Here is a 25,093-nt window from a genome sequence, read left to right on the forward strand (position 1 = left end):
TCTGTCTGCAGGGGGGGGGGGCGCTCCAGGGGTGTCGTCCTCTCCTCCCTGTGCCCCCAAACGCTAGGTGCTTGGACTGGCAAAGTGGAGGGGCTGCCGGGAGCCGGTGCGGACTCCGGGCCCGGAGAAGACAGACAGCCCAGCAGCCAGAGTCTGGGCAGGTGGAACTGTGGGCCGTTTGCCCCGCCCTGCATCAGAGGCAAATTGGGGTGAAGGGACGGGGTGCAGGTGATGTGCAGTCTCACCCGCAGGGGGCTGTGTGTCGGGGGTGGCCTGGTCCACCCCAAGGCAGTGCGCTCAGCCGGGCAGGCGGGCGACTACAGAGCAGGACCCAGGACCCGGGCGGGTGGGGGATGGAGGGGGCGGGGCGGGGCGGGCCGGGCGGCGGGCGGGGCGGGGCGGGGCTAGCGGTCCTCCCGGACCGGCCGGATCTTCATCTCGGAGAACTTGAGCGAGTACTGCCAGCCGGTCCAGGACGACCACTCGACGCCGTCGGCGTAGGAGGCGTGCGCGCCGCGCAGGTACTGCCCGTTGAGGTTGGACGTGTGGCAGTTGCGGTACCACCAGGCGCCGCGGTAGAAGGCGGCGCAGTTGTTGTCCGAGTGGTCGCTGTCGCGGTCCTTGGTGGTGAAGCGCATGCCGCTGTGCTTCAGGAGGGAGTCCCCTGCGGCACAGGGCGCGCTCAGGGCCCCGTGGGCACGGTGCACCCCCTGGCACGCGCGCGCACACACGTGCACACGTGCCCCCAGTTTACACGCGGTGTCCATGCAGCTCCCAGGAGCCCCTGGCGCCACCCTGGGGTCCCCCCTCCCCCCGCCCCCGGCTGTCCCTTCTCACACGCCCTTCCCTGCTCTCTTGCCTCTGCCTCAGAGGAGGACCCAGCCCCGAGGACCGGGGCGCCTCGCTCTGGAGGCCAGCGGGCCCACACCCCAGGTGCCCCTGGTCTGCCCAGGGAGCACTCCAGCTGGATGCGGACCAGCTGGGACGCGGGGAGGGGGGAGGGGGGAGCCTTGCCTGCAGGACCTCGTCCTCCCGGTGGAGAGGCGGGTGGGCTGCCGCGCCCCCCGCAGCTGGAGCCCTACCTGCCGTGCCTGAGTAGTCGGCCACGGTGAGCGGGTACCCGTCCTCCTCGGGGTCCACGGAGAGCAGGCCCACCCCGAAGCTGCGGTAGTGGGCGTAGGCCGTGCCGTTGTCGAAGTCCTCCAGGTCCACGTGCAGCTCGTAGGCCGCCTGGGCCGTCAGCGCGTGGAGCCTCTTGAGCCCTGGAATGGGGGAGAGAATGCAGAGTGCGGGGAGGGGGCTTGGGAGGTGACCCCCAGAGAGAACCAGGGAGAAACAGCAGCTAAGCTCATGTGCTGGTGACAGAAAGGGACAACCAGGGAGCTGGGGCTCCGTACACAGTAGGCGCTCAATGAATGGAGAGGAAGAAGGGGTGTCTGTGTCTCCTGCCGCCTCCAGGCCTGGCGTTGTACCCCCCGCCACACTCACACCACCTGGCCCAGCTCCTCCTGCCCTCTCTCTGTCCCCCCCACCCCTCCCGCCCCGAGCTCTCCTGTGCCCACCCTGAGCTCTCCTGTGCCCACCTTGCGATCTCAGGCCGCCCGCCGCCCTCTCCCCCGCCACTCACGCACTCAAGGTGCTCCCTGCCCGTCTGGTTACCTCCTGATGAAAAGGCCGTTTAGCTAAACACCTTGCCAGTGACCAGCACCCATGAGGGTTCATCCCTCCTGCCTGCCTTTCCTGGGGGGGGGGGGGTAGTGATGTGGCAGCAGGGTCTTCACCTGGCCACCCTCTCCCTATACACACCCACCTGGGGGGGGCAGGGGGAAGGTCTCCCCACCTAGAAGCTTCTCTCCCCAATCCCTATCCTGCCCCTGCTTTCATTCATTCAGTTCAGGGTACATTCAGAGCCTGGGGGGCTCCAGCACGTGGATCCTGTGCAGGTCCCCCCCACACACACACACACACTGTGTCACTGAGCCTCAGTTTCCTCATCACTCCTAGGGGGGGTGAGGTGCCAGGCCGGGCACAGAGGAGGTGCGTCTGAGTGGGGACCAGCCGTGAAGTCCACCCCGGGGGCCTGGCCTCCCCTGCAGGGTGCCTGTGTGCTGCCAGGGCACAGCAGGGGGCGGGGAGCGAGGTCGAAGGAAACAGACATGAAGCAAGTGGCTTAAATCACCACCCAGCACACGCAGGGGAGCGGGCACACACCTGGACCCCACCCACCAGGACCAAGCGACGGGTGCTCCCACCTGCCACCCCTCACACCTGCCGCACACCTTTGCTGCCGCCTCCTCCCCCCCTGCCCGGCCGCCCAGCCTCGCTGGGGAGGTTCCCAGATGCCCGTGCGGGAGGCGGAGCGGGGCAGGTGTGCGGTGGGGGCGAGAGGGAGGTCATGCCAAGGACGCGTGTGCGTGTTACTATGTGCCAGTACCCATGGGGGCGACTGCTCGGGGCCCGGGGGTCCGGTTGGAATTGGATGGTGGTGATGGCTCACAACCCTGTGAGTACATACAAGCTGCTGGCCTGTGCACTGTGACCCCGTGAATTATATCTCAAAAAACACCCAAACCACCCTGCCGGGGGGGGGGGGGTCCTGCCCCAAAGGGTCGGGTTCGATTCCTGGCCAGGGCACAGGCCTGGTTTCGGGGCTGATCCCCAGGAGGGGGGGCCTGCAGGAGGCAGCCCATCCATGTTTCTCTCTCCCTCTCCCTTCCTCTCTCTCTAGAATCATTACAAACATGTAAGAATTTTTAAAAATCTCACCTGGAGCCACAACCGCCCCCAGATATATAGGGACTCAGTTCTGAGATTTAAATGGATGTTATTCTTTAGAATTCAAGTATGTTCGATATTCAAAATTTAAGTACTGAGTGAGTTTGAAGGTAGAGTAAGTTACAGTAGTGACAACGTGAACCTAAGCTTTGGGAGCAGCCGTGAGAGGCGGTGGTGGCCATGGGGGGCCCGGGCCTGGCGCACCCACCCGCTGGCTGCTCTCGGGGGAGGGCCCCTGCGGCGGGCGGCGGCGGCGGGGCTCACCTAGCCAGTGCTCCCCGGTGAGCCTGCCGAAGCCGTCCCGGTAGGCCTCCCAGCCGCGGAAGAAGTTCACCGAGCCGTCTGCGCGCCGCTGGAACACCTGCAACGGGAGGTGGGGGTGGAGCGCTGGCGCCACCCGCCCTGGCTCCAGGTCTGTCCCCCCCTCCTGTCCCTCCCCCTCCTGCCCCGCCCCTCCTGCCCCGCCCCTCCTGCCCCGCCCCTGCTGTCCCCGCCCCTCCTGCCCCGCCCCTGCTGTCCCCGCCCCTCCTGTCCCCTGCCCCTCCTGTCCCCTGCCCCTCCTGTCCCCGCCCCTCCTGTCCCTCCCCCACCTGTCCCAGCCCCTGCTGTCCTCCTCTCACCGGTCTGCGCGCGCGCGCGCACACACACACACACACACACACACACACACACACACACACACACACAGGCTTGGCCTCCAGAGCGCCTGCTCTTAAGCCTCCTCTGCCGTCCCCACCCGCCCCCCACGCCCCGGGCAGGGAGGGGTCCGCGGGGGCCTGGGGAACCGAGAGCCCCCAGCACCTCGGGGAGGGTGGGGGGTCCGCAGCCGCAGGGCTGACTCGGTGCCCGATGAGCAGCCGGCGGCTTCTGTTCCTCGCGTAATAACATTCCTGGTTTGGGAGTCGCGAGTCCCATCGGTTAAATTGCTTTGAAATAAGTACCAGGCTGGTCCCGGCCGGAGCCGCCCGAGTGCGCACAGATCCGCCGACAGGCCCTCCCGCGCCCCACGCCCGCGTTTCTGTCCAACAAGCCTTCGCTCCTCGTTTGCTGAGGCCGCAGGCCGCCGCCGACCCCTCCACCTGGGCCGTCTGAGGGGTGAGGTTTGGCTGCGGAGCCTGCGACCTGCCAGTTTCATTGCTAAGCAGCCTGGTTCCCGCCGCAGGAACGGAGCCGCCGGGTGCGGGTGTGCCCGGTGCGCCTGCTGTCCCTGGGGACCTTCAGTCTCAGCATTTGGGCACCTCTGACCTCAGGCAGCGGGAGGGAGGGACGCCCCTTTTTCTTTTTCTTTCTCCAGGGCCTGAAACCTGGCCCAGCCCTGACGTGTGAACGTGGTCAGAGGGGCCGGCTCTGCAGAAGGAAACCCACCAGGCTCCCCGGATCTGAGAGGCGTGGAGGGGTATTGACAGCTGCAGACTTGCTACCCTGAGCACGCAAACCCGCGCTGCAAGGCCTAATCCAGGCAGCAGCTCAGGGGCTCCCTCCCCCCCTCTACCCCCCCTTCCCCCAGGAGGAGAAGGCAGCCTGCTTGTGTGGGGGGGGGGGAGGCAGGGGGGGCGGGGTGGTGGTGGTATCTGAAAGGAGGGATGGGCCTTGGTTCCGGACCTGGGCTCCAGAGCACCAGGGAGTTACTCCCCTCCGGAGCCTCAGTTTCCTCATCTGTAGAATGGGATCCTAACAGCACCTCCCGCACAGGCTGTGGCCGTTCACTGAGGAAAAGCTCAGGGCCTGGCACATCAGTCCTAGGAAAATGCCACTGGAGACAGCAGCCCGCCCTGGCAGGGTCTCCTCTCCTCCCCTCTGCCTCCCTCGTTCTTCCTCCCAGAGCTGGGCCCTGTACCCTCTCATCCCTGAGCTGCCCCAGGCCCCTGCCATTCACTCAAATGTCCCGCCGAGCACCTCTGCACCAGGTGCCGGCTGGGGAAACTGAGTCAGGGCCCTTCCCCCCAGGGCCCTTGGGGCAGAGGAACAGGGGAGAAGCCTGGGCTCTGGGGACCCCCAGGCAGGAAGCAGGACTGATCGGAGGGGTGAGGAGGGACTCCAGGCGGCCCTGGAGGAGGGACAGGCTGCTGGCCGCCTTTCCCCGCGGTGTGGCCCGAGTGAGGCATTTGTCCCCTCTGGCCTCACTGCCTCTCCCACTGAGAAGCCTGCCCCCCAAGGCCTCAGCTAGGAGTTAAAGGCACAGCGGCTGGTATTATTATTGCCATTGTTGTTGTTTCCTGTTAGGAAGTAGGAATTGCAGAAGCCGTTCGGCGTGCTGACCTGGGGCGTGCGCTTTGCATGTGACACGTTCCCTGGTGCTGCCGCCGAAACGGGAGCTTCCTGGGTGGCACCTGCCCTCCTGGGAGGGACGGCTCCGGTGTTTTCTATCCTGTTTTACTCTATTCCACTCCGACTGAAAAAGTCATGCTGGTCACAGCCTGTCACATGGATCTCACCGCCGGCCAACGCACCCCGACCCGTTGCCACCCGTTGCCGCGGGCTGTCCTCCTCCCTGGGCGCAATCACAGTGACCGAGCGGCGGGCCGGGCCGGGCTCTCAGACTCGGGGCCCCAGCCCCGCCCTGGAGCCGATCCCAGCTCAGCGAGCCGGCCAGTGCCAAGCGCCCAGGCGTCTGCTGGTCCCCGGGCTCCCGGGTGGGCGGGAAGGTTACTCAAAGCGCAGGGCGGACTGCAGCTGTGGCTTCAGTCTCAGGGACACGGGATGGCAGGCCGTCACCAGGCCAAGGCCTGCAGCGCAGGGCAAGGGTCAGCCACAGAGGCAGGACAGAGAGGGAGGCGGGCGAAGAACCGGGTCCCCTCCCCCTCCCCTGCTGCCCACAGGACATGGATCCTGCTTCAGGAAAAGAGGGGGGAAATGTAGGGGAACAAAATAATTAGTTATTCATTTTGAGGCAAAATATTCATCGGCTCAGCCCCTGGGGCACCTCCGTTGAGTCCGGCTGCGAAGCAACCGACGGAGAGACGCTGGCGGCCGCCGCGGCCCCGTGGCAGGTGCCACACGTGACAGACAGTGGGTTTCCTTGGTGCGGAGCCTCTGAAGCCAGCCGCCCGGCGCCTTCCAAGTGCCGCTGCCGCGAGGGGACTCAGCCAAGGGAGCCACGTGCTCCTGCAGATGGTGCTGCCGGTTTCAGAGGGAGGACTGGCTGGGCGGCGGGAGGACGGGGCTGGCCGTCCCTGTTTGTCACACAGGCTCCGGGGAGCCGGCTCACCTCCCCAGGTCCGCGGCCTTCCTCGCCTGCGGGGTCCCTTCCTCACCTGGTTCCCTCGGTGCCCAGAGCAGGCGGCGGCGGCCGGAGCACAGGAACCTGGTTCTGGGGTCACCCCGCACGGGCAGGGCCCACAGCCCTCCTCACCTCAGGCCAGGAGGGGGTTCGTGCTCCCATTTCCCATCAGGCAGGTAAGAAAACGAAGGTTTGGAGAGGTGAGGTGACCTCTGCAGGGTTGGGGTGCCTCGAGGCTGGGGTGCTGGACCGACAGGCCGGAAGAGGGGGCTGAAGGTGCACAAGTACAGACCGAGGGGTGCCCCGTGGTTGAGGGGATGGAACATTGCTCCCCCACCTGTGAGCCCACCTGGCCCTCATCGCAGAACCGGGCCAGCCCGGCTGCACGTTCAGCTGCTCCCTCCCCGACCTGGGCTGGCCCGGGAGGCCCAGTTTCTATCCAGACTCCAGTTAAGGGGCGCGCAGTGTGGCCATCTAAGTCCCGGCTTGTGAGAGGGCTGCCTTCCCGGCGCCGTGCGGTGTCCCTGGGCTCATAGGGGTGACCCTGGCCCTCCGACAACTCAGAGCCCAGGAGCCATGGACGCACAAGCCAGCGGTTCAGGTAGAGCCACCTGGGTCGTGGCGGGTTCCCATCTTTGTGCCTCACTTTCCTCACCTGTAAAGTGGGGATGCAGCAGCCCCTGCTCACCAGGGTCTGGTGATGGTTGGCTGTGCTGGCTGATACACAGCGTCCCATCATGGTAACAACTGTCACTGAATTTGCTGGGAGCGCGGAGGAGGACGAGCCATCCACTGGGGTTGGGAGGGACCCAGGAGGGCTTCCTGGAGGAGGAGGTGCTCAGCTGAAAGGCTGATGAGCAGATCTGGGCCGGTGGTTGGAGTTGCTGAGGCCCAATGGGTGGGCACTGGGCGGGTCCAAACCCTAGGAGACTGGGAGAGGGGTCCCTGCCACCTCAGGAGGGTCCTCAGGAGGCAGCGTCAGGATTTTTCCTCGACTCTGATGAAGCCGCTGTGGAAACCAAGTCCTGGCAGCACTGTGTCGGGGTGTCGCTGTGGCGGCCACCAGCCTCTGATTCTGGGGGGAAGTGGGGGGGCTGTGGCAGAGGCGGATTCTCGTTTCTAAAGAACAAAGACCGCAGATGCGCGAGCGAGTGCAGCCCTTCAAAGGCGGCCCCTGGGGAGGCTCTGCCGCGTTCCTGGGACGCAGCTGCTGCTTCAGTCCTGCCGGGACACCTGCGGGCCCTGCCCAAACCCCAGCTCTGCCCTCCCAGGATGCGTGACCGCAGAGAAGTCACAACCCTCTGAGCCTCAGTTACCCTCTCCATACACCATTAGCGACCCCTTGTTGCCCTGCAGGGATGCAGGCGGCACACAGTAGGTCTAACCAACATCTCCTCCCTCCCCTTCAGAACCAGCTGCCAAGCGGAGTCCGCCCTGCCTTGATTTTGACTGAAAATGGCCTCCCTGGGCTTGGCTCCCTGTCACGCTTCCCAGGCTTGGCAGCCAGCGCCTGGCGCACACCACTCCGCTGCCACTTACCAAGCGCGAGGCACCGCCAAGCCTCCGCGGGCACCACCCCAGCGACCTTCAAAGTCTGAAATACCCCAACTGCTCTGGGCAGAGGCAGGTCGGTCAAGGGCAGGTGGGGGTGTTGTCACGGCCATGGTCAGGCTCCCAGACACCCCGGAGCATGTGCAGGTGCATCTGGGGGACACAGGAGCCCCTGATGTCACAGCAGGGTTCCCTGGTCCACAGCCTCCGGGACAAGGAGGACTGGCCGCAGCCCTGGGGGCTCAGGCTGGGGCCCGGCCAGCACCGCTGGGGCGGCCAGGAGCAGCTCATCTCTCCCCGAGCTGATCCCACTGGCTGGAGGCTCCTTTGATGTTTTCTAAGCCCAGGAAGGATTTGCCTCCCGCCGGCAGGCAGGGCAGCTCAGGCAGAAGGGACTGGGGCTCGGAGGGAGGGGAAGGGAGGGCTTCTCCCTCCGTGGAGCCATCCGGGGGCTCTGAGCGACGGCCTCGCACAGCATAATGCCTGCAGAGCGCGGTCACCGTGCAGAATGGGGGTTTGGGCCCCTGGGCTCTGGCGCTGGGGACCCCGCAGGGGCTGAGATGCAGTGGGAAATGCGAGGCTGGACCCAGATGATTTCTGGGACCCCGGCTGGTCATTTTGCAAAGACGAGGGCATAGCAATCGGGCCCGGGTGGCAGCGCCCGACAGGCACACCTCCTTGAGGGCAGGCTGTGCCTTCCAACCACCCAGACCTGCCCAGGCCCTGGGCACGGCCACTGGGCTCCCAGGCCTGCGAGGAGGCTGAGCCAGACAACAGGCCACCCTGCTGGCCAGTGAGGAGGGGACGCCACACGGCGGCGGGAGGGGAGCTGGAAACCAGCCTAGTCCCGTGCACCACCCTCCAAGTGAGGAGATATCGCCTCTACTTATTCGCACCTTCCCCTCAAGGGCACTGCAGGCGGCGCACGTCCCTGGTCACCCCGCTCCGGCCCCTCACAGGGGAGCAGCCTGCAGAGGACCCTGTGTCTCCCCACCGTGAGCCGCGCTATACCACCCCCATTTAACAGACGGGAAAAGCGAGGCTTAGAGAGGTGAGGTCACTCTGCAGAGAGTAGCCAGGGGTCACTCATTTGGCAAGAACTTAGAGCAGTGATGGCGAACCTATGACACGCGTGTCAGAGGTGACACGCGAACTCATTTTTTTGGTTGATTTTTCTTTGTTAAATGGCATTTAAATATATAAAATAAATATCAAAAATATAAGTCTTTGTTTTACTAGGGTTGCAAATATAAAAAAATTTCTATATGTGACACGGCCCCAGAGTTAAGTTAGGGTTTTTCAAAATGCTGACACGCCGAGCTCACAAGGTTCCCATCACTGCCTTAAAGAGTGCGGACGGCCAGCAAGGACCCCGTGGAGCCCTGAGCTACAGCGGCCCCCAGATGATGGGGGGCTGCCGCGGCGCCCGAACCTGGCCGGGCCCAGACAGGAGACACATGTGGCGGGTGAGGAGCAGGAGGGTGGACGAGCGGTCGGGAGGCCTCCTGAAGGACGTGGTGGCTGAGCTGGGCCCAGCGAGGGAGGCCCGAGCCCAGGGTCACAGGTTAGCGGGGGTGGGGGGGTCCTTCCTGCCGTCCCCCCTCCTTTTTGGGGGCAGGGCTGGGTGGGTGCTCACGCCAGGTGCAGACGGGGCCTTGATGCTCAGCGTGACCGTGTGTGGCCGGGGCCACGGGGGCCTCCGTGAGCGTGGAGAGGAGGCTGGGATTCAGCCAGAGCAGCGGCCACATCGGCTGAAAGGCCACCTGGAGGCGTGTCTATCTGCCCCTGTGGCCCTCCCACCCCACGGAGCCATGCCTGGCCTCCTTCCCACGCGGCGGCTCCCACTCTGCGGCAGGGATCCCGGGCCCACGGAATTCACGCTCCTGGAACTGCTCCCACACCCAGCGCACCTCTCAGCCCCGCCCCCTGCCCTCCCTCCCACCCTCAGGAGAAAGCCCACCTCCTCACCCCCCAGCGCCAGCGCATCCCACACTATTCCCCGCCCCCCGCCTGCCTCCCCGCCTCATCTCCAGAAGCTCCATACCCAGCCTAGCGGGTCACCGTGGTCCCAGCACAAGCCCCCCCACGCCCTTCTGGCCCCCACGCATGTTCCCTTCACCTGGGACGCTGTGCCCGCCTCATCCCTCCGCACCGGGGCCTCGCCTGGCCGCCCCAGGGGGTCTCCTCTGGGCTCCCCCTGCCCCCAGCCCCGCAGCGGGGTGTCCAGCCCCCCCAGGCCAGGAGCTCCCGCTGGCCCCCTGGCAGTGGCTCAGGCCTGGGTGTGCCCAGCTGGCTGCTCATTTGCTGGGTGCCCTTGGACAAAGCCCTTGCCCTCACTGAGGCCGCTGGCCGGCTGCCGGGGGCTGGAGGGGCTGGAGGGGCGGGGCCGCGGCACATACACCGTGAGGCGCCCCCGAAGCGGCCGGCGGAGCCCCCCTCGCAGCCTGGCTCCGGGGAGCAGCTTGGTTGGTGTGTCCAGCCAGCGCCCTGCCCCCCAGGGAGCACCTCCAGGCTCGGTTGCTGGACACGGAACCTGATGGGGGGCAGCCAGCCCTCCCACCAGCAGTGGGCTCTGAGCGCTTCCGCAGGGGGCGATCCCGACAGATGCCCAGAGGGACCTGGGAAAGGGTGTTTTTGACGGAAGCACAAATGGATATTAACGTTTATTGGCGCCAAAGCATTTCTCAGCCAAGCTGAGCCTCTCTCCCGGGCCATCCGGGTGTCTGAGTGGGAGGCCGAGGCCTGCCCCATCCCCTCCCCTCTGAGGCCCTGAAGTCGGTCCAGGAACTGCCCCTCCTGCCCAGGAATTGCCCCTCCCGCCCAGGAACTGCCCCTCCAGCCCGTCCTGAGTGCCCGCCCGGGACTGGCTCAGTGCAGGGAGTGAAGACACGGCGGCGTCTGGTCTTTCATTAAGTCTGTCCTGACCTTAACTCTGATTTTCGGGCTCTGGCTGGTAGCTGGTGCGGCTCGTCCCGCTGAGGGTCCCAGAGGCAAACACCATAACTCAGATGCTCTGAGTTAGGAAAACAAAAGCGCTCTCAGCTGCTAAATCTCTCCCCGGAGCCCGAGGAGGCGCCGGTCCGCCCGTCCGTCCGTCCGTCTGGGCCTGCGGGGGGCCTCGGCGCGCTCCCTCAGGTGCCTAATGCCCCCCACATGGCACCCGAGGCAGCGGGGTTCCACCCGGTGGCCTGGCGGGGCCTGGGGCTCTGTTCCTGCGGGGGGAGGGGGCAGCTGGTTTCCTGGCCCAGCCTCCCTCCAGTCCACCCCTTTCTGCTTCATCAGCCTCTCTGGCTGCTGAGGGTAAGGCCTCGCAGTGAGGCAGGCGGGTGTCCCCACTTCACAGCCGAGGAAACGGAGGCTCAGAGAACAGGAAACCTGCCCGCGATCCCACGGCAGCAGAGCCACGCCCGGCCTGTGCGTGAGCTCCTGGGGCAACGGCCATGCTCCCGCCCCTGGAGACAGCCACGGCCTTGCCCTGCCCCCTCCCCGCCCCCCCACCCGTCCAGACCCTTCATCGCGTCCCACCCAGGCAGGACCCAGAGGCACGAGGAAGGCAGACGAGGAAGGCAGACGGCTCCTGGCCAGGGAACCCCAGTCTCTGCTCCCAGCAGCCGCGTCCCCTTTAATCTCCGCGCGCGAGGATGACGCGAAGGAAGGTCAGCGTCCACACACATCGCCCTGGACTCCCGTCAGCAACAGGTTCCCCGGGACCCAGCCCCACCCTCTCTGCTGGGACCCGCCGACAGGTAAGGGGTCTGTCATCTGCCCGAGCGGCCCTGAAGTCAGCTCACCGCCTCCACGCGCAGGTGTCATGGCGGGGGGCCCCTGAGAGCACAGGCAGGGCTGTGGGGCCGGAAGGCACTGGGTGGGAGGCCAGAGCACCGGGGTTCAGGGCCTTGGTCACCCCAGGGCCCCGTCAGGAAGCCGGTCACTCACCGTCCAGCCGCCGCCGTCCGTGCGCATGTCGCAGTAGACCTGGAAGCCGGCGGGGTCGTGCGTGGGGAACACGGAGTAAACGCCGTCCTCCTGCCGCCCGCTCAGGAGGACGTCCAGGCAGTCGCGGGGCCGAGAGCCTGAGACGGGGAGCCGTCAGGGTGGCTGGCCGCCGCCAGGGCCCCCGCCCGCCCCTCTGTCCTGGGGCCTCGCCTTGTCTGTCCCCCTGGTGTCCCTTGGGCTCCAGAACCCAGCCTTGGGGTCAGACCTTGGCTCGGTCACTCCCTGGGTGGGTTTGGGTGAGTGAGCAACCTCTGAGCCTCGCTTTCCTCATCTGGAAAATGGGCACAACGGGCCCCTGGTGGGGCTGGGGGAGGGCTCAGCAGGGGGTGCGGCTGGGGCTCCCGGTGCTGCCGGCAGCAGGAGGTCCTTGGCAAATGGAGCCTGTTTCCTTATCCGTGCGGCCAGTGGGGGAAGATGTGGGGGGGACAGAGCTGGGCACCAGGCCACCCAAGGAAGGCGGCCCCTCACCCCACTCACCGTTGGCACAGCCCCGGGGCCGCGACCCCCGGGCAGGCGCCCTCTGAAGGTCGGCCTTGACTCGGGGCCGGCTCAGCCCCCGGTCCCTGTGCAGGGCGTCCAGGACGTCACTGACCAAGTTCACCAGGTGAGCCATGTGGCCTTGGCTCTCGGAGAGAAGCTGTGGGGCACGGCGGGGGGGGGTGGGGGGGGCGGGATCAGAGGGGGCAAAGGCAGGACACCTGGCCCATCCCCGGCGGCCGGGGCTGAATGAAGCCTGTGGAGGCAGCACCTGGCCTCGGGCAGAGCTGGGCTCAGACCCCGACTCACCCGTTTCCCATGGTGCGGCTGGGACTGACTGCACCGAACCCTGAAACCGGCCAACAAGGCCTCCCTGGCCCAGCCGCTACGGGATCGGGACTGGTGATGACCGTGGGAATGCCCCGCCCAGCGTGGGGCCCACAGCAGGGGACTCAGGACTGGGCACCTCTTACGTGAATTCTTCAGGCACCTTCCAGGTCCCCAAATTCCCTCACCCCACTTCTCCTCTGATCTCCGCAAGGCCTGGCAGGCAGAGGGCTGTATCCGCACACAATAGGGGGGACCCTGGACTCCTCCCCAACACCCCCCACTAGCCCTGCTGTGACTTCAGGCTCTCTGATGTCCAGCACCTCCCTCACCCACAGCTGCCAGGAGGGAGGACTGGAGTTGTCCTCTTCTTGTTACAAGTGGGGAAACTGAGGTCCAGGAGGAGAGGCCCCCGATCGAGAATGACCTCAGGCCCCGTCCCCGTCACTGTGCGGGGCCCAGGCTCCGGGGCTGAGTCTGGGTTTTGACTCAGGACCTGGGAGTGCAGCCGACGCTCCCCGACCTCAGCTTCCCCCCGTGAGCCGGAGTAATGGGACCCGTGTCTCCGGGTTCGTGGCAGCCGGTGTCGGGGCCTGAGGCTCAGCGGGCGTTCTCGGTATGCTCCCCACTTCCCACGACCGAGGTCCAGGGGTGTGCAGCTCAGGGCAGGGCTGTGCCCGGGGCCTCAGCCGGGCCTGCTGCGGGAAGGGTCTGGGGTCTGTCGCCTGCCCTCCTCAGGCTCCAGGAAGCTGCAGGGCCCGGGCAACGGCCAGCCCGAGGGGAGGAGCCTGTCACCTGCCAGGCAACAGCCGTTGAGGAAGGGAGATACGAGGACACTGGCCGGCAGTTTACTGAGCGTGGTCCCGGCTTGTCCGGAAGCAGGGCCTGCAAAGCTCGTATTTGCTGTCCGTTTCCTCTGCTGAGCAGGTGACTGAGTGAGGGCCGAGGCCTGGGGGGGCGGCGGGATGGGCAGGCGGGGCTGCGGGCAAGGTTTCTCCTGCTGGCGGGTCTCTCCCCGGGCGCTAGCGTAGACCGCCGGCTCCTGGCGGAACCGCACAGCGATGCAGGCAGCCCCGGGGGGTGGGGGTGGAGAGCAGGGGTGTGGGGGGCAGGGATCACCCGGCTCATTGGTTATGTCCCTAGGGTTCTGCCCATGTGTCTCAGACGACGCAAACTCATGAGAAACTCAGGCACGACCCACTCTTGCCAAAGGCAGGGAAGCCCTCGGTTTAGACCAGAAAATGATTAAAGTTAAAACGTACGTATAAACACGCCCCGAATTAATGGGGAAAGTCGGTCCCTGCTGGCCGAGCTGCGTTGAGGAGGACTCGGCAGCTTTTGGCGGCAGTGAAATTGGAGTTGCTGGCAGCCCTTAGAGGAGGCACTCGCCACGCGGAGCCTCAGTCTGCCCCTCCCTAGAATGGGGCCACGGCCCCGGCCTCCTGCCTGTTAGCACACGGGCAGAACTAGCTCGCGGGGTCCGTCAGGACTGTGTAGAGGGGTTTTCAGTCAGGGCTCCCGTGGCTGCAACTTCAGAGATTTCCGCCGTAACCGTAACGATGCTGATGCGCAGGGTCAGGGGTCAGGGGCGGGGGGGGGGGGGGCGGCCCAGCCCTGCGCGTCAGGGGCTCTGGCGCCTTCCCAGGTGAGGACTGTTACCCCGTCTTACAGGTGAGGAGACCCACCGGGCGGGCACCTGACATGCCCAAGGCCCCACAGCGGGGACTTGACCCCGAGAGCCGAACCTCCCGGGCCAGGGGCCTCAGTCGTGTGCGCGTGTCCCCTGGTGCGTCTGGGCCGTGGGGACCTGGGAGTTTGGGGTGCGGTCCCGGATGTGCCTTTTCACCAGCGGCTCTGAGGGGGGCGTGGGCACTGCTTTGAGAAACCTGGTGCGGGCGGACCGGCTGAGGTCCCGGCAGCGTGGAGAGGAGCTAGCAGCCAGGCGACGTGCTCTGCAGGACACCGCTCTCTGCGACCACCCGCGTCCCGGGAGATGCGTCACATTAAACGTGGCTTCGAGAAGGGAATGTCAGAGGGGCCAGAGCCCGCCTGGGCCCAGAAAGCCATCAGTCTCGCAGGAGCACCCCGGCCTCTCAGGTGGGCGGGACACCCCAGGCCCGTCCCCAGCCTCCACCCAGGCCCGAAGGTGAGGCGTTTGTGGGCCAGGCCTGGCTGACCAGGGGCCAAGCCTCGTGGAGAGCAAGGTGGGGGCCCAGATCACCCAGAATTCTGGAGGTCCCCGGAGCCCTGCTGATGGGGCAGGGATGTGCAGAGGGCTGTCGTGGGAGCTGAGCGCCCCACCCCTCCCCCGGGAGGGAAGCCGCCTTCCCCTCAGTCACCCAGACAGGGTGACGAGGACTGCGATTCCTCCAGCTGCAGCCTTGGGGGAGGAAGAGAGCCACTGCTCGGGTGCCGCGGGGTGACCGCGCGCGCCTGCGCCTCCGGTGTCCGGAAGGGGCTGGGGCTGTTGTCAGGGGCGGGGCTTGTCTCCTAGTCTCTAAGGACCCGAGTCACAGGGCGACGGGGTGCAGGCGGAGGCTGGGCCGGGTGCCAGGAGGTCAGAGGCCAGGACTGACCTGGCCACTGTACCTGGGGGAACCCCTGCCCCATTCTGGGCCTGTTTTTCCCAATGAAAGTGGGGGGAGACCAATGAGATGCCCCTAAACCCCGGTCCGAGGCGGGGAGCTCCTGCTGAGCTCCAGGCGGTCAGCATTGGAAACTCTTCCCCCAGCTCTACCCGGTCGGTGCTGCCTGGGGCCTGGCTTGGTCAGGGTGTGGTGGGCAGGCTGAGGGGCTGCTGGGCCTCTCACTGGTCCCTCCTTCCCTGGACAGCTGGGCAGTGAATGGGGTAGATCTGGGGAGTGAGTGCCGCTCTCTCTGGCCATGTGGCAGCACCGGAAGAGGCCTTGCCACTGACCTTGAACCTCAATTTGCTGCTGAAGGTGATGATCAGCCTCCTAGCATCTTATCTGCACTGAGCCCCTGGGAGGCCCCAGAAGCCCTGACTGCTGGGTGCCAGGGGTGCCACACGAACATCGGGACCACTGTGTGGCCTTGGACAAGAGGCAAACCTCTCTGAGCCTTGTCTGCCCGTCTGCAGGAATACCCACCGCCCCTGGTGCCAGGGCACTGGGGGAATCAGTGCGGCCAAGGGCATTTGTGCCCAGCACAGGGCTGGCTGGCACACAGTAGCAATAACCCCACCCGCCCGCCAAGCGCTCAAGCTGGGACCCTGCCCCTTACCTGGAGGAGGTGGGCCTGCTCGTTCTGCAGGGCACCGAGGCCCTGGCCCAGTGCACCATGGCTCTTCCGCAGCCCCGCGCACTCGGCCTGCAGCTCCGAGGCCCGGGCCAGCAGCCGGGGCAGCTGGTCAGCCAGCGTGTCCAGCAGCTCCCGGTCCTGTTCGCCCACCAGCTGGGGCTCGGCCTGGCGCTTGGTCAGCGCCTGCAGCACGGAGGCCTGGGCGCCCTCCAGGCGGGCGAAGCCGTCGGCAAGGTCGGGGCAGCGGGGGTCGATGAGGATGCTGAGGCGCGAGCTGTCGGCTCTCTCCACGGTGACCAGGGCGCTGTTGGCACCCGCCGGCCCCGTGCTGACCACGGGCGGGAGGGCCGTGCCGGGCGTGTGTGTGTGATTCAGGAAGAGCACGGCCCCGGTGACGGCCACGGCCAGCAGCACGGCCAGGGAGAGCAGCACCGTGCACAGCACGTAGCCACAGCTCGGCCGCTGCAGCCAGGCACACGGACACAGGGACAGACAGACAGACAGACAGGAGACAGAAGAGGCAGCATCAGGGCAGACCTGGGCCTGCAGCTCCGCCCCTGTGAGGAGGACCCGGCAGCCCCAGGTCGGAGCCTCTGGACCAGGCTCAGGGAGGGCCCTTCTCAGGGAAGGGAGTCACAGAGAGAGACGAGAGACGGAGAAGGGCCACCCCAAAGACGGAGCGAGAGTGAGAGAGCGAGAGACGCTGGGACACAGAGCTGGAGAGGATGGAGAGGGAAACCGAGGCAGAACAGGGACACCAATGCAGAGGGTGACCCTGCCTTGTCGCTGGCCCTGCCCTGCCCGACTCAGCGCGAGCCCTCAGGGTCTGCTCTCCACAGAGCAGGCCCCCAGCAGGATAAACAGAACACACACCCCAGGGCAGAGAACCGCTCAGGGGGAAAGGCCTCCCTCCTTCTCAGGAGGCCAGGGCTGGGGCGACAGGGCAGCTGTGACTCCCAGACCAGGAAAAGGATGGAGGCGGCGGGCCAGGGAAGAACTCGAACTGGGCTCTGGACGCCGGGGGCGCTGGCCACGCAGGAAGCTGGGCCCCAAGTGCACCTGGCAGCACCGAGACACAGTGGCAAACCCAGACTCACTGGACCCAGTCTGTCACGGCCCAAAGGGAGCTTGGAGAAGGCATCTGACACATGGGTAGACGGAGACCCAGAGAGGGCCAGGAGCTTGCCCAGGGTCACACAGCACATTAGAAGCAGAGCTCAGACTAGTCCCCCAGCCTCCTGCCTCCTGCCCCCTAAAGACTAAATTTCCCCACATTCTCAACTCTCTGGGCTCGGTGCATCTTTAAATGAGTTAGTGCACGAGGCACCTGGCCCGCTCCTGGCGCGATGGGCGTGGGCAGGGAATACCAGTGGCTTTTATTGCCTCCTGGTCAGCGGGCACGGAGCAGCGGGAAGCGCCTGGTTTCTTATTTTCCACCCAAAGTGCTATTCCTGTGTGTGGCTGGTGCCGGGCGCACCTTCTCTCTTTTTTCCACATTTTAACATCTCTGACGTTGGGGTGCACCTCACAGCGGTAACTGACAGCTTGCCTGCTTGCTTAGTGACATAGAGTGCGTCCTCTCGCATCACACAACAGAGCTCACTGTGAGAAAATGTGGGAGCGCAGACCGCCTCTTCGCCACAAACGCAAACGCCGCAGGACTCCTGAGCGTGCTGCTGGCCTGGCCCGCGGGAGGAGACTGGGCCGGGGCGGGCCCGTGGCACGCAGACCCCCAGGAAGCCACCCGCGCTATCGGCCAGATGAGGGAGAGAATTCCGTAGCCCAGCGATTTTCAGCTGGGGTGCCGCAAGAATTCCCTAAACATGCAATGCCTGGCCAGTCAGGGGCACTGACCTTTTTCCCTTAGATTGTGAAAAAAAAAAAAAAAAAAAAAAAAAAAGACAACAGGCCAACACAACAGTAGCTGTCGGTGTGAATGCCCTGCCTTGACCCACACGTGTAGGTCATATAATAGAGTTGCCTCTGTTGGTCACGTCGAATAATGAGGTTGTGTGTGACTGGTTAATTTTTGGTACCAGACATCCTTACATACAAGTATAGGCACCTGATTTTTTTAAAAAGTCACTTTGGAGCAAAAAGGATAGGTAATTATTGTACCATTGTGTGTGTGTGTGTGTGTGTGTGTGTGTGTGTAAATCAATCAATTACTGTACCATTGTGTGTGTGTGTGTGTGTGTGTAAATCAATCAAAATTGTACCTATTTTTTGTCCGATCAGCAAAAAGTATTTTTTTGGTGTGCCGCGGAATTTTAATAATTAGTTTATGTGCGCTGTGAAGATGAACAAGGTTGAACGTCACTGCCCTGGCCTGATCCTGCAGGGATGGGGACACACTGTCCCCCAACTCGCTCCAGGCCTCTCTCTCCACACCCGTCCGGGCCCCAGGGGCGCCATCCAACCCGGGCTCCACACATAAAAGACGGTTTACTGCAGCCAGACCTGCCACGGTGGCTCCCCTTCGGCAGCTCTGCACAGGCTGCGTGCTGAACCTGACACACCCGCTTCTCCTGCTCCTTGTCCACTGGCCTAACTAGATGCCGCCTCCTCCAGGGAGCCTCCCTTGACTGTTTCCTCAGCCCTCTTCCCACTTGAGGAGGGGGCCCTCCTCATGTTTCCACAGCCCTTGCTGCCCCCTCAGTGGTACTTATCAGGACAGTCATTGCTTTGACTTCATTCATTCACTCATCCACACATCCAGCCGGCGTTCACTGGTGTCCCCTGAGGAGGCCGTAGTGGACAGCTGTCCTGGCCCTGCCCTGAGGCAGCACATGCCCCATAGGCTGTGATTGTTAACCGTCTTTGGGGGGCACGGATCCCTTTGGGGGGGATAAAGGCTGCTGGCATTCGGGGGCCGCCAACCCCAGGCCCAGGAGACGTGCCCTGGACCAGGAGCCCCCTGAGGGCAGGTACCGGCTCTGTCTGGCACAGAGGGGATGGTGTTGGGTGGATGGAAGGGCAGGCGGACTGGGTCATTCCTCGGGCCACACTGGTGTGGGGAGCATGTGGAGGTCCTGGGACCTCTAGGGCTTGGCAGGGCAGAGGCCCATGACATCCAGGCTGAACCCTGGACCCCGCGGCAGGGCACCTCTGACCCTGTGGCCGCCTCCGATGGCCTGGCACAGATGTGGCAACGTCCCAGCCGCCCAGTCACCGCGGTCAGCGGCCTCCGGACCGGTGGGCACCGCGTTGTCACTGCTGTCCTCTGAGTCTGTACCGTGTTCCTGCCACTGGAACCTGCAAACACTTCCCTGCGAGTGGGGGAACTCATTTTGCAGATGGGAAAACGGAGGCTCAGAGAGAAGACGTCACCCACGGTCACTCGGTAGGCAAACGGCCCAGCCCGCGCTGGAACCCAGGGCCGGGTGACTCTGGAATCTCACCTCCGTGCCCAGGCTACTCGCTGGGCAACCCCACAGGGTCCCGCCCTCTGCCTGGGGTGGGACTGGGGTTTGCGAGACAAAGCTGTGTGTCACCAGCGGGTCTTGGTCAGGCCCCTCCCGGGGCCCCCGGGACCCTCCCCGACAGCTCAGAGCCATTCCTCCACCGACGAGCACCTACGTCCAGCCGGTGAGGCAGGGCGGCCCAGTCCCCGTGTCTCAAAGGAACCCCGGTCCCCTCGGCACCCACTCTGCCCAAGCCCAGGTCCCGGGCCGGAAGGCAGGGTCGTGAGGAGAGGAGGGGGTCAGGAAAGCTGCAGGGGGTCCCCCGGGGGCAGGGCTGCAACGGAACTCGGAGATGAAATGCGCCACTGGGCGGAGGAGAATTAGTCTTCCGAGACCACCTCACACGCGAAGTGCTGCGCGCTTATCCGCTGCCGTGTACGTGCCTTGCAAAGGAATCTGCCCGAGATAGCACGGGGGCTTTGGGCCTGAGCACCCAGCTGCCGCGGGTGCGGCCTGAGTCAGCCTTGGCCGTGGGGGAGCGGGCACGCACCCTGCTGGCTGCCAGGCGCGGGGCGGGGCACACAGGCCCCCCTTCCGATGGTGAGGAGCGGGAGACCGGGCAGGTGTCCCCGGAAGTGGGCAGGAGAGGAGCCCCGGGTTCAAGCTTCCTGCTGCCCCAACTGGAGGGACATGGTTTTGTCCTGTGTGACCCCCAGTGCCAGCCGGCTCACGGCCAGGCTGCTCAGGGAGCCCTGGCTCAGGTGAGGACGAGATGGGCCCGTGATGCCCCAGAGGTGCCTCCACTGCGGGCGGCATCTGTCCCGCTGCCTCCTGAGTCGCCAGCCTCGGAAGTGGGCATGGGGTGCGGCAGAGGGAGGTGGGCTCCGAGGAAGGGCCCCGCAGCCCAGCCTGTCCAGCCGCCACCCCCGCTCCTGGTTACCGAAGGGAACTGGTGACGGCTGCGCCTGTGGCCTGAGCCCAGGCTCCCGGTGCCAGGAGGAAGGAGGGTGCCTCCCTCCGGGAGAGGCCGGGAGACCGAGGCCAGGCACAGCGCTCCCAGCCCCGCCTCCCAGGGGCAGCCCGGCCAAAGGCAGGCTGTTGAGGACGGAGACACGCTGGTGGGCTGATGGGGCCTGTACCGCGTTTGCCGCCGGAACCTGCATATAACCCCCGCAGGGGGCTCATTTTGCAGACGGGAAAACTGAGGCTCAGAGAGCAGAACACTTTGCCCAAGGTCTGGGAGTCCCCGTCACCTCCCCCAGGAGCCCACCCCTGGGCAAACGGTTCCTGATTGGGGTTGGACTCTGAGGCCCTGGCCCCGGACGAGAAGGAGCTCAGATCCCTAGAGTGAGGGGCTGGTTATTCTGCTCAAACTCCGGGTCCCAAAGATTAGGGGAGAGGGCCTGCGGCTGTTCTGGGAGCCCTTGGCCTAGGGCACCTGCAGGCGATGCCCTCGGCCCCTGGCGGCCAGGTCAGTCACAAGGGCTGGCTAAGAGTGAGGGGCCGAGGAGGGACCCGGACGAGGGGCCCAGGAAAGGACAGGAGGAGGGAGGCCTGGACTCTTTCTTCCTCTCACTCTCCTCCTCTCCCAACCTCCTCTCTCCTCTCCCAACCTCCTCTCTCCTCTCCCAACCTCCTCTCTCCTCTCCCAACCTCCTCTCTCCTCTCCCAACCTCCTCTCTCCTCTCCCAACCTCCTCTCTCCTCTCCCAACCTCCTCTCTCCTCTCCCAACCTCCTCTCTCCTCTCCCAACCTCCTCTCTCCTCTCCCAACCTCCTCTCTCCTCTCCCAGCCTCCTCTCTCCTCTCCCAGCCTCCTCTCTCCTCTCCCAGCCTCCTCTCTCCTCTCCCAGCCTCCTCTCTCCTCTCCCAGCCTCCTCTCTCCTCTCCCAGCCTCCTCTCTCCTCTCCCAGCCTCCTCTCTCCTCTCCCAGCCTCCTCTCTCCTCTCCCAGCCTCCTCTCTCCTCTCCCAGCCTCCTCTCTCCTCTCCCAGCCTCCTCTCTCCTCTCCCAGCCTCCTCTCTCCTCTCCCAGCCTCCTCTCTCCTCTCCCAGCCTCCTCTCTCCTCTCCCAGCCGTGTGGCCCAGGGACCGCAACCCAAACCCCGGGGCCCCAGAGGGAAGAGGCGTTTTTTTCATGGTCCCGCCCACCCCGCTTTGTGATGACACCTGTCTCGTGAGTTTTTTCCCAGGAGACTGAGCTCCCCGAGGCCAGGTTCCCGCCGCCTCTCCTGGCGAATGAAATGCAGCGGGTTTAGGTTAGACCCCAGGAAGAACTTCTCAGTGGGAATTATTTTTTTCTTTCTGGAGTGTTTTTAGAAAATTTGGAAGTATTCGGAGAATTGCCTGGGTAGGTCAGAGGTGGACGCCCTGTGGGGTGGCTTGGCTGGGGGCTACTCAGAAACAAGTCCCCACCCCGGGAGATGGCTCCATGGTGACTTGCTGCCCCCCCCCCCCCCGCCCCACCCCACATCAGGGCGAGAAGAATCATGCTACTTCTAGATCCTTTCATCTGAGCAACCCCAGCTCCTGGCAACTATTCCCCCATCATTTCCTGCCCTGAGGCTAATGAAGTCACGAGGTCACCCAGAAAGCAGGAGCGGAGGCAGACGGGCAAGTGGACAGAGCTGGCAATGGGCGCTGTGAGCCTAGGAATCATCACGAAGCCGGGACGCTGGAGCCGGCTCCCCGGGAGTGACATGACACGCCGCACAAACAAAGGTCAGCCAGCCGCTCTTCCCTTCTCTTCCCACCGAGGCTCGTTGGCGCCTGAGGACCCAGGTTTGGGTCCCGGCTCCAGCTCCCTTAGCCTCAGTCTCCTCATCTGTCAAATGGGGCGATCATCCCTGCCGCCAACCTGCCAGGCTGGTTGTGACTAAGAAATGAGAGCTGTGGGGAAGGGGCCGCTGGTGCTCAGGCCGTGGCACTGGCATCTATTCTCCCAGAGAAAGGGCCGCAGGCAGGCAGGGAGGTCAGGTCACTTTCCCTGGTGGGCAGAGGGGTGATCCGGACACTGACAGTTTGCCACAGGCGGCAGGCTGCTGTGAGAGCCACCCTCCGGGAGGGTGCACCATGCTTTACGGTTTGCAAACACACCATTGCTTCATGCGACCCTCCTAGCAGCCCTCATGTTACAGATGGTCAAGTCCAGGCCCGGAGAGGGGAGTCACTTACCCAGACTCACACAGCATGCCCATGGCCGAGATGAACTAGGAGGGCCCCGGGGAACAGGCCTGGAGGGAAGCAGGGCCATAAAGGCTCTCCCTTTCTTTTTTAAAAAAATATTTTAAAATTGATTTTAGAAAGAGGGGAAGGGAGAGATAGAAACATCGATGAGAGAGAAACATCGATCGGCTGCTCCTGCACGCCCCTACTGGGGATCCAGTCTGCAACCCGGGCATGTGCCCTGACTGGGATTCGAACCAGTGACCTCTTGGTTCATGGGCTGAAGCTCAACCATTGGGCCACCCTGGCCAGGCAAGGCTCTCCCTTCCGACAAAGGGCCCAGGAAAGGCCTCGCCTCTTATCCGAAGCTTCAGACAAGCCTGGAGCGGGCACAGTGCACAGCCGCCTACGTGCTGGGGCACGAAGGAGCTGGGGGTGAGGCAGTGTTTGATCCCGGGCCACAGCCCTCAGCTGCCTCTGATGCCACAGGGCAGGCAGCTGCACCCTGGCCTGGCGCAGCTGGAGTATGTGCCCGCCAGGGGCAGCAGAGGAGGCCCTGACGCCACATTTCAAACAGATGCCTCAGGAGCCACCGCCCTTTGAGACACAGCAGCCCTGGCCGGCTCCTCTCCCGCAGCTCCTCCTGGCTGAGGCTTCATGCCGTTCACTTCAACAAACATCCCTCAGCTCCCAACCCGAGCTGCCCAAAGGGCAGGAGCCTGGGCCCCCGGGGAGACCCCAGGCTGGGGGCGCAGAAGGAGCATGTGTCCAACCGGAGCTCCTGATAGAGGAGAGACTCAGCGCTAGGGCACAAAGCAGTGAGGTAGAGGCAGCTGAGCAGCACAGGCGAAATACCACTGGACATCAGGGAAGGCTTCCTGAAGGAGGAGGCATGTGGTGGGTTTTCCCTAAGGGAAGGGTTCTGTGTGTGTGTGTGTGTTGGGGAGCTTGTGCCGCCAACAAGATGAGACAACAGAGGTTTGGAAATGGACAGCCTCGTGTGGGACCAGGGTTGGCAAACGACGGGCAATCGGTACCTGTAAGGGGCTAATAAAAAGGAAGAATGGGCCAGGCGGGGGGTGGGGGGTGGGGGTGGCCTTGATTGACACGTCTAGAAGGTAATTCTATTCTTGCTAAGAGGGGAGAGAGTCAGATTTCAGCAAGAGGAGGCTATCTGGGGATGGCCTGGGCGTGGACCTGACCTAGCAGGGAACAGACCCCCCAGGAGGCACGGGGAGCCTGGGGTCAGGCCTGGCTTCTAAGCCTTGCTCTCCCGCGAACGCGCTGTGACTCGCCTCTGCCACTCTGAGCCACCCACCCTCTGTGCCTGGGGAACGCGCACCCCTGCCCAGTCCCCAGGCTGCTGTGGGGAGGCCCCACACCAGGGCAGTCGCTCCAGGCAGAATGAGCGGTCGCTGCTGCCAACAGTGAGGGGCCTGGCGGCCGCCCCTGCCACCCCGCTCCTGCCGCCAAACACAAACTGTTCCTTCCCCAATGACATCTGTCTGGGAGAAATTTGAAATTTAAAACGGGCAGCCCCATTAATTCCTCTCCTTGGCGAGGGGGCCTCCTCTCGCTGTCCTGCCCCAGTCCCTTGGCGGCCTGGCCTGGGGCAGCCCCAGGGCTGCGAGCCGCCTCCCCACAGCTCCTGCTGCCAGCCCCTCTCTGACCAGCCTGGAGCTCTGCCCTCAGCCTCTCCCGGTGCTCAGCCCCGGGCCACCTTCCAGGCCTGCCCACTTCCACTGCCCTGAGGAGACAGCAGGGAGGGTGGCCTGGACAGACCTGGAGCTCACAGGCCCTGGTGGGAGTCCCCGCAGGGCTGTGTGGCCGCAGCAGGGGCAGCTGTCTCTGAGCCTTGCTCTCCGGCTGCAAAGCTGGGGGCTCACCCGGCAGCATTCCCACAGGAGGCAGATACTTACTGATCCGCTACGGCTACGCGGTGTGTGCGGGGGAGGGGGAGCTACAGTGTGAGGATTCAGAGAAGATGGGTAGGGGGTCCCCATGAAGCTCAGGGGACCATGCCAGGCACCTGGCACAGGGTGGCACTCAGCTTAGTAGGTGGTTAAGATGCCCTTGTAGAGGTGATGAAACAGATTCAGGGAGAGGTCACTCAGCCAACCACAGGGCTGGTCCCCTTGTGAACTTAAAGGGCCCCCAGACACACGGGCGCGCACCAGGGACTCTGTTGGAGGCACAAGGGGGCCGTCCTGCAGGGGTACTGCCCCATCCCGAACCCCAACTTCAATCCTCCTCCGGAGAAGGAGAGCAGGGCGCCCGCCCTTCCCCAGGCCTCCGAGCCTCGCGGGGATGCCCCCCAAACTCCAGCCGGAAGCTGGGCGTCCATCATCCCGCCAGTCGCAGCCGCCACCGCCCCGGCGGGGGATGTCCCCACGCCCCTGGCCCGCGCCTACCTGCGGCTTGTCGCGCGGCTGGTCCTCAAGTTGTGACGCGCCGCCCATGGTCTTCCACCGCTCGTGGACCATCTCCCGGCAGGACGGCCGGGCTGCCGGCTGCGCCGAGCGGCTGCCGCGCGCAAAGGATCCGCGGTGGGCGCGGGCTCGGGGCGCCTCCCGCCCGCCCGCCGATCCCCGCCTCTGTGCCCCGCGCGGGGCGGCCCGGGCCAGCGGGAGTGCGTTTGCAGGTGTGTGTGCGTGTGTGTGTGGGCGGTGTGTGTTGCGGGTGAGAGCGGGAGCGCGAGAGCCGCCCGCCTGCCCGCCGCTCTGCGCCCGCACCTCCCCAGCGCGCTCCTCTGCCTCCGCCCTCCTCCTCCCTCCTCCCTCCTCCTCAATCTCCGCGTCTTTTCTGTGTGTGTGTCTCGGACTCTCTGCTTTTTATTGCTCCCGGGTCTGTCTCTCTCTCTCTCGCGCACACACACACACACACACACTCACACACACACACTCACACACACTCACACCCC

The 25,093-nt window shown here is 65.0% G+C and overlaps 1 protein-coding gene across 1 annotated transcript; it reads right to left on the reverse strand.

Moving 5' to 3' along the window:
• Nucleotides 1-382: 382 nt before the first annotated feature.
• On the reverse strand, nt 383-24,892 carry FIBCD1 (fibrinogen C domain containing 1). Its single transcript, XM_059658342.1, has 7 exons — nt 24,585-24,892; nt 15,590-16,069; nt 12,020-12,179; nt 11,483-11,619; nt 3,040-3,136; nt 1,083-1,262; nt 383-664 (listed from the first exon to the last, which is right to left on the reverse strand). The coding sequence occupies exons 1-7, from the start codon at nt 24,654-24,656 to the stop codon at nt 405-407; spliced, it is 1,386 nt and encodes a 461-aa protein (XP_059514325.1). The 5' UTR covers nt 24,657-24,892; the 3' UTR covers nt 383-404.
• Nucleotides 24,893-25,093: the final 201 nt, after the last annotated feature.

The sequence above is a fragment of the Myotis daubentonii genome, chromosome 11 (assembly GCF_963259705.1).
Source record: "Myotis daubentonii chromosome 11, mMyoDau2.1, whole genome shotgun sequence".
NCBI classification, from domain to species: domain Eukaryota; kingdom Metazoa; phylum Chordata; class Mammalia; order Chiroptera; family Vespertilionidae; genus Myotis; species Myotis daubentonii.

Bases quoted from the DNA above. Each gene is read 5' to 3' on its own strand.
- FIBCD1 (XM_059658342.1), bottom strand. From the start codon at position 24,656: ATGGTCCACGAGCGGTGGAAGACCATGGGCGGCGCGTCACAACTTGAG. The intron at 16,070-24,584 runs GTAGGCGCGGGC...GCCTGGCTGCAG, and splicing joins AGCCGCGCGACAAGCCGCAG to CGGCCGAGCTGTGGCTACGT. The intron at 12,180-15,589 runs GTAAGGGGCAGG...CGTGCCCCACAG, and splicing joins AGCAGGCCCACCTCCTCCAG to CTTCTCTCCGAGAGCCAAGG.